Source organism: Diospyros lotus, chromosome 9, assembly GCF_014633365.1.
Source record: "Diospyros lotus cultivar Yz01 chromosome 9, ASM1463336v1, whole genome shotgun sequence".
NCBI lineage: Eukaryota > Viridiplantae > Streptophyta > Magnoliopsida > Ericales > Ebenaceae > Diospyros > Diospyros lotus.
The window spans coordinates 9779859-9788970 of NC_068346.1; the positions used below are offsets into that span (position 1 = coordinate 9779859).

General features: G+C 36.2%; 1 protein-coding gene across 25 annotated transcripts in view; it reads right to left on the minus strand.

Moving 5' to 3' along the window:
• Positions 1–8865, minus strand: part of LOC127809757 (uncharacterized) — a 34576-nt gene extending 25711 nt beyond the window's left edge. For 6 of the 25 annotated variants that reach the window (XR_008025241.1, XR_008025233.1, XR_008025235.1 and 3 more), the window contains exon 1: positions 8596–8865. Coding sequence is in view for 5 of the 25 variants with exons in the window: in XM_052348799.1 (XP_052204759.1) it covers positions 8596–8616 (21 nt within the window). In the remaining 20 variants the exon portion in view is untranslated. Of the gene's footprint in view, positions 1–6172; positions 6291–7358; positions 8121–8589 lie in introns of those variants that run through there. The other 19 variants (XR_008025239.1, XR_008025237.1, XR_008025231.1 and 16 more) reach the window with 11 other exon arrangements.
• Positions 8866–9112: the final 247 nt, after the last annotated feature.

Below are 9112 nucleotides of genomic sequence, written 5' to 3' on the forward strand. Positions count from 1 at the left end.
TGGGCGCGGTTGGACCGGATCTAGAGAAGAGGAGCCGCGATCTAGAGAAGAAGAGCTGCGACAGTGAGGGAACAACGGCCGACGAAGAGACCCGCGGTGATGACGACGGCGGGTGAAGCGACCAGCGGTGATGCTGTCGGCTGACGGCGGCGGCGGCTAGGGTTAGGTTAGGGTTTGGGCTCTGATACCATGTTAGATAAATACAACGGAACTGTTTGTATATACCTCAAGAGAACAACATAAGCATATATATACATACATTTACTTAAAGATAAATACACTAATACCCCCTTACTTATCTTATTTAACACAAACCTTGCCCGAATCTTCTTTCTAGAATCCTAGAGGTAGTTCCATGAACACTTCTTTCTCTAATTCCCCATATAGAAAGGCATTCTTCACATCTAGCTATTGTAACTACCACCCATAGTATGCTACTAGTGATAGGAGTATTCTCACCGTTGTCATTTTTGCCATAGGAGAAAAGGTCTCAAGGTAGTCTCCTCCATAGGATTGAGAATAGCCTTCAGTCACTAGCCGAGCTTTATACCTCTCCAATGTACCATTTGCATTGTATTTCAGGTTAAAAATCCACCTGCAACCTACTGGAATAACCCCCTTTGGTCTAGGTACCAGCTCCCATATTTGAGTTTTATCCAATGCTCTCATCTCCTCCAGCATAGCTTGCTTCCAAATCTGATCTTTTAGAGCCTCATCAACTGTCTTAGGAATGACAATGGTCACTAGGAGGTCAGGAAGCTTTTGTGCTTTTGGGAAAGACGGTGAAAAGAAATATAGTTAGCCAATGGATGTTGAGTACAACTTCTAACCCCTTTTCTAACAACAATAGAGATATCCAAATCATTAGAAATAGGGTTAGAAGGAACCGAGGGTTGAATGATTTCATTACCTGGGCTAGGAGCTGATGTTAATTCAAATTGAGGATGCAAAATAGGCTGAGGTCTTCTCTTGAATACATACGGAGAGCCTTTAAAATTGACCGGGGATGGCAACTGCTGAGTTGCTTGATTAGGTATGTCTTGCTTAATGTCCTGCTCACTGAAGCTTAGTGAGTGAGTGGATGTGATAGGCTGATCATTTCCTTCCGTCTCACTAGAGCTTGTTGGAATTAAATCTAAGCTAGGAAGAACAACACTTTGGTCACCATACTCCATATTCTCCCCTTGGGGACCAAGACTAGAGGAGCCAAAGAAGAGTTGAGATTCCAAAAAAGTAACATCCTTTGACACATAGAATTTTCTAGAAGGATGATAACATTTGTAACCTTTCTAAGGGAGTAACCAAGGAAGATATACCTAAGAGCCCTAAGATCAAGTTTATCTCGATGATGCTTGGGAACATGAACAAATGACACATAGCCAAACACCTTAAGAGAAAGAGGAATATGCAAACCGATGTCTGGAAAGTAGGAGGATAAACATTGAAAAGGACTCTGATAGTTTAGAAGTTTAGAGGGAACTTGGTTGATCAAGTAGGCTGCTATTAGGATTGCCTTTCCCAATAAATGTTTAGGAACATGATGATAGTGGAGAAGGGCTCTAGCAACATTGAGGAGATGCCTCATTTTCCATTCAGCTACTCTATTTTGTTGAGGAATATCTATGCCGAAAGACTCATGGATAATTCCTTCTTATTGAAAAAACTGATGCAAGTAATGATTGAAATAATCTCTTGCATTATCAGTATGAAATTTCTGGATAGGAAAGCCAAATTGAATGGAAATCATTTTATGGAAGTATGATAGAGCAGTACTAATAGCAACTTTGTCTTTTAAAAGAAAAATCCAAGTCACCCAAGTACAATCATCTATGAAAGAAACGAACCATCTAGCCCCAGAACAATTAGGTATCCTAGATAGTCTCCAAACATCAGAATGAATTAATGAAAAAGGAATAGAAGATAATTTATTGCTAATGGGATAGGACACTCAATGATGCTTTGAAATTTCACACACATCACAATGAAATGTACTCTGATCTAAAGTCTTAAATAAAGCAGGGAACATGGTCTTTAGCAAGGGGAAAGGAGGATGTCCAAGGCAGTAGTGATGAATCTAAATGTTGGTGAGATTAGAAGTAGGCTGGGATGAACAAGCAAGCCTTGGTTAACCCCCTTCAGGAAAAACACTCTCATTCTTCAAGTAATATAGCCCATTCTGCTCATCAGCAACACCAATCATCTTCCCCGTGTCTACTGCTTGAAATTCACACATATGAGGAGAAAAAATAACACGGCAATTCAAATCTTTAGTGAGATGAAGGACATAAACTATGTTAGCAGATAAATTAGGTACATGAAACACCTGTTTGATAGGAAGAATGGGGCTAAGATTGACCCTACCCTGACCTACGATAGGGATTGAAGTTCCATTGGCTATGGTTATTTGTTTGGAAGTTCCCAGAGGCTTATAGGTTTCAAAAACATACAAATAATAAGTCATATGATCAGTGGCCCCTGAATCTAGAATCTATATGTCATTCCTATTAGTTTTTGAGGTAGTAAGAGAAACATAATGGAGACAAGTACCATGTTGGTTCCATCCTGAATTGTCCTTAAAAAATCCTTGAGCTTGCTGATCTCATCTTTATTCAACTGATTAAGATCAAATCCAATGGAGGATTCTGCCTTATCAGTGGAGCCTTCCTCCTACTCCTTATTCGAGAGATAGGCCTGATTTTTTTAGGCTAAACTTCTTAAACCTCTTATCTTATTTAGAACAACCTCCTTCCCATGCAGTTTAAAGCATGTTTCCCGAGTGTGCATTGGCTTCTTACAATAGGTGCACCATAGCCTTTCACGATTTTGATTTTTGAATGCACATCAAATTTCCCTGACTGGGATTTAAATCTTATTCCCTCTTCTTTATTGGACATCATAGCTGACCCCTCTAAACTAGGTTCACTGAGCATAGCTATTCTCTGATTCTCTTCACTTCAAACTATGGAAAATACCTCATTAAGAGATGGTAGTTTTTCTCTTCCAAGTATTTGGACCCTAACCTAATCATACTCAGTATTGAGACCTGCTAAAAATTCCACAATTCTATCTCGTACAAGAATATGATTGAGAGTGGCAGCATCCTCACTGCGCATTATCTTAATATCTTGATAATGATCAAGTTCAAGCCACAATCCATTCATCTTGTTGTAGCAATCAGTTATTGTTAAAGACCCTTGTTTAGTGATACTTATCTTGGTCTTAATTTCAAAAATCACCGAGGCATCTTGTAATTTAAAATAAATACGCTTGACTGTATCCCAAATATCTTTTGCAGAAGACAATAACATGTAATTTATGCTTACCTCAAGTTGTATGAAACTCTACAACCATGACATGATCATGGAATCCTCAATATCCCACGTTGTGAATGTGGGATTAGAGGTCTTTGGAGTTGGTGCAGTTAAGTGAGCAATCTTCCTTAGCCTTTGAGAAAGATCCACACTAGTTGTGCCCATTGGAGGTAGTTCCTGCCGTCTAAACGGTAGGAATGATGCATGCTTGGCAACTCTCCGGTAAGGGAGTTTTCGGTTGACTAATCAAACAGAGTTGTTTCTCTTGTTGTCATGGATGGAGCAACCTCATAAATTTCTAACATATTCAGCGGAACAATTGGCTGAATGAGTAGAACAATGATAACCAAGAAGGTGCAATGAAGGCACACTAGGGTTTAAAATTAACAAGGTACAGTAAGCTCTGATACCATGTGAAAACTGAATAAAATCGTCATTACTTCGTATATACACATACACATCCTCTTATAGAGATGAGGATTATACAAAATAGGAAAGATTACAACACATGAAAATAAGGAAAGATTACCTATACACAATTCTAGGAAAGTTTCCTAAGTTGGAATTTAGAAAGTATCCTAATCTAGATTTAAAAATTTCCAAAAAACACAAGATCTAAACAACATCCAATTTCCCTACCGGATGATAAGCCATTCCTTCTTCTTCATTTTGGTAATCCCATGGGAATCAACATATCCAAACACTAGGAGAGGATATATCTAAGGCATTAAGAGTATGAGAAGAGAAGAAATACCTGAAAGAGCCAAGGTACATGTAACTATTCCAGTTTGTTTTTCTGATGACCCTAGTAGGTTTTTCAACTTTGTTATTTCCTCCTTGTTAAACTCAACTAGTGGTTATGATTCTTGGTAACTCTCTCCCTCAATTTGGTTTGCATCTGCAATGTATGCTTAAGCCCTGTCCCCTTATTTGTCCACTTTTGCCTGCTAGTCCTTTGCTTATTGTCTGAGGCTTTCCATGAAGCTTCCAGTATTTTATCTACGGTGTGCCAGGGTTTCTTACAATAAGTACACCACAAAGAGTCTTTATTGTTTGATCTAGATCCATCTAATGACTTCCTTTCTTCATGCACCTAGTGTTCCAAACTAAGATTCTTCCTGTTTCTAGTCACTAAGGCCGATCCATTAATTGCAACAGTTTCAAGCATTACTCCTCTCCCTCCCTCCTCAACACGAACAATGGCAATTGTTTTATTTAGAGATGGGACATCTTCTTTTCCTAGTATTTGAACTCTAACTACACCAAATTCAATATTTAGTCCAGCAAAAAAGTCATAGATTTTGTCCTTTTCAACAAACCTTTTAAGTAGGGTTGCATCTCTCTGCACTTCATCTGAATACAATGATAATGATCCATCTCTTGCCATAATTTTTGCAAAAGATTGGCATATTCAGTGATGGAACAATTCCCCTATTTTGTGGCTGATACTTTAGTCTTAATCTCATAGATCTAGGCAGCATCCCGAACCTTAGAATATGTTTGCTTGACCACATCACAAATTTCTTTGGCTATATTTAAAAACATTACTATATCACCTCTCTCTGGCAGCATAGCATTCCAATTCCAAGACATCACCATCAAGTCTTCTACATCCCAAGCATAAAATGTAGGATCCTCTTTCTTAGGCCTAGTACCGAGTAAATGACTCAATTTGCCTCTTCTCTTCAAGAGTGTGCAAATCAACTGAAACCATTTCAGATAATTCTTGTCGTTCAACCAATAGGCTACTTGTATATTTTGTAGCTCCCCGATGGGTGTAATAACTTTATCACTACTAAAAGGCGCCTCTAAAACATTGCTAAAAGGGGCAAAAGTTGCTAAAAGGTGCCTCTAGAACGTTGTTAGTTTTTGTTGTTTCTAACATGGGTCCTTGGTTGATGATTCAATATCTAATGGGTATTTACAGGGGAGAGAAAAACATCCTTACAAACTTACAAGGCTCGGAACTAAAGGGCAAAGTTGAGAAAAAGGATGTTCGGTTCTCAAGAAAAGCATGGCTTTGATACCATGACACAAATTAGGTAAAAACTGAAAAACTTGTGTCACTGTATTCAAGAAGTCAAATATATATATATATGCATAATTTGGAGAGGAATGGGAAATCTATTTCCCTAAAAATAAGAAACTGACTTCTCCACTAACTTCCCCTAAAATAGGAACTAACCACCAATCTTTGACTTCATAAAACAAGGGGATAAAAAGATAAGAAGATAAGAGATGAAGAAAATATCTAAACCACTATATTAAGAGCATAAATATTCAAAAATCCAGAAATTTTCAGAAAGCCTCTCTTGACAAACCCAAGATGCTACATGGGGTGACATTTTAAACTTTAACTAAAATCATGACAAAAGAAAATACCAATATGTATACCAAATGATATTAAACAAGATGTCACGTATTGATAGTAATAAAATAACATTATCTAGAAAAACAAAATGAACAACATTACTCCATCGAAATGGAATAGTCCTGATAGAACTAGAAACTTTGTTCATTTACCTTTACTAGTGCCCATATGTAAAATTTGTAATGTTTGGATACTTTATGAGAACTATTATAGGTGGATGATACATTTTTTTCATCTCAGACAATAGTTCCAATAAAAGCAGACAATTTTGTAGCAGATTTATCATCAGATTGACTAAAATCATTAAAAGAAACCAATACAAGCTCATAATCAGGTGCACCCCAAATTTGTTGCATTTGAGTAGGAACTAAAGTCTTCTTCTCATTGGCAACACCATCTAGATGCTTAAAAAAAGGACTCACATGTGCAATACAAGATATACTACTATGCTAACATTATATGAGTTAAAGCTAATTACAAAATAGATTACCTTCATTAGTAAGAACATCAATAATGTCAGTTGATCCTGAGGCTGAGAGTAATTACTTAGTCCAACTTAATTCTCTGAACAAAATTGAATGTATAGACCCATTGAATGCTTTTCCTAGCTGCAGCATGAAAGACCAAGTTGAACATCTTTCATATTAGGTGTTGGTGGTAGATAAAATATCAGACTTTTTTCCAAAAATTATAAATGTAAATGAAGTTTAAAGAAAATGTATGTAATTTATATTCAAAATGAAAAAATGAAATAAAATAAAAATAATTAAGTTTAAATAATTAAACAAACACAATCAAAGTGAAGGAATGCCTCATTATCTTTATTATCATTTACAAAGCATGATAATTACTCCAATGTGTCAAGTGAGAAGATCCATCACATGAACATAACAAATTATTGTCTTCGTTCACCAACTTAGATAATCACTAAAAGAAAAAGTTCAATTGCATGGGAACTATATAATTTATAAAGCTAAACAAAGTCCAATAAATCAATTTTAACAAAATCAACCTCTTGTTGTATGTGGATCGAACACTCACATGCATAAATAAAACACTCGCATTAATCATAAAACTCAAAACCTTACCTTACTCGACAAAAAATAAATAAATAAAAGAGTAAAAACTCAAAATTACTCACCACGATAACACAACATAGCAATATGTTGTTGTGTCACAACAACATGCTGATAGGGATGGAATTTAGGGGGAAGGAAACCTACTGCAAATTGCAGTAAAAAGAAAAGCAGAGAAGCCATACGAGAAAAATTCAAGAGAGATATATAATTTTCTTCATTTCTCATAATAACTAATACAATTCAAGCGCCTATTAAATAGATTTAAACAAATTCACTAAGCTAAAAAATAGAAAAACACTAACAACAAACCAACCCACTAATATTATCTAAATAGAATAAATAAACTTAAATCAAATAAAATGACCAAGTCTTGACCCATGTAGCCATATCCATATTGCCATCTCCATTTCCTATGCTAACTGTTTTTATTTTATTTTTTTGCACATATCATTCCTCTCCCCTTAAAAATTGTCCTTGTCCTCAAGGACAAAGGAAAACTGTTGGTGATATCTTTTGGCCGGAAAATACTTTCCTTTTTGGTCCATACACCAGAACCATACGGTGAGTTAATCTTTCTAATGGAGTGGAAGAAAGCACCTAAGAAAGCACACCGGTAGACGTTGTTGCAGAGGCTGTTGTGGTTGCCACTGCTAGGCTGTCGGAAAGGCCCTTGCTGGATTGCCGGTGCTAGGACTAGCACTATCATGGTCGCCTTCGCAGGAGCTGCTGCCATCTTACAGCGAGCGCTGGCCACGTTACAGCTATTGGTCTTGGTAGAGGAAGATGATAGATTCAAGAGCTTGGGGATGGATCAAAGTTCATTACGCATCCTTTCGAGAGTTGACTAAACTTGGAATAACCTAGACTCGATTTGAGTTAGGACCACATCCATGGTCGGAACCAGATCTGATACCATTGATAGGGATGGAATTTAGGGGGAAGGAAACCTACTGCAAATTGCAGTAAAAAGAAAAGCAGAGAAGCCGTGGGAGAAAGATTCAAGAGAGAGATATAATTTTCTTCGTTCCTCATAATAACTAATACAATTCAAGCGCCTATTAAATAGACTTAAGCAAATTCACTAAGCTAAAAAATAGGAAAACACTAACAACAAACTAACCCACTAATATTATCTAAACAAAATAAATAAACTTAAATCAAATAAAATGACCAAGTCTTGACCCACGTAACCATATCCATATTGCCATCTCCATTTCCTATATTAACTGTTTTTATTTTATTTTTTTGCACGTATCACACGCCAACGCATGATGCGCACAGCCATGTGCACAACACAAAGTTAAGCACCAACACACGCTGGGTATAACAACAACGCTGCTGCTTGCTTTGCACAATAACAAGTTGATGTGTCGTCCCTTACCGTAGCAATGCACAACTTGGTGTTGTAACTGTTGTTGTTGCAACCATAATTATATTATTTAACAAAATAGTCTATTACGAAATAATTCATATGCATAATAGATATCACAATCAGTCATGATTCTCATTGAAAATTTAATAGACAAAGGTAAAATAAAAAAGATAGGTCTTAAATTAAAGAGAAGTTTTCTTGGAGGAATTTCAACAAACAACTACCATGCACAACACACACACACAACAACAATGTCAACACTCTCATTGAAGAGCTAAGAAGTAGCTGTGACATAGAAGAAAATAATAACAATTTATATAGAGAGGGCAATGGTTGTCAAAGCCTCTAAGCCTACAAGAACGTACAAGAAACACAAGATCAAGCCAACTCGTTTACTACCAAGTAAAAAAAAGTTCAATGAATAGGAAAAGCATGAAAAGAATAAGGAAAAACAACCTGTACCTGTGAGGTCTCCATCGTCATGAAAACTTATTGCATATGGCCTCTCTCTCCCTCTCCATCGTTGTATAGTTCTCCTGTTACAATCGAGTTCAGTTTTGGCTAATTTTTTGGCAAAGTTGGGAATTTTAAGTTGGCGGTAGGTTCTTCTGCTTTCTTGTCCTTTGTTTTTCTTTTATTTTCACAAGTTTGGGGTAATTTACTTTGAAAGGTGACACGGGTTTGTGGACTAAGAAGTTATGTTTTGGTTCTGGTTGGTTGGTTGGTTTTCTATGATGGGCGTGGCTTTCGAATGTTGCCATCAACATTCTTTATGTTATGCAATTAAATAGTTTTATTTGAAGAGAAAAGTATTTTGATTTAGTTAAAAATCAAAATTATTAATAAAAATTAAAGAATTTTTTATTTTTATAATTACATAAAAAAAATTTATAAACATATAGAGATCATTTCTATTAAAACAAATAATAATGGTAATTAAGACATAAAAAAGATTTCTATCTTTAGAAATAAATGTTTT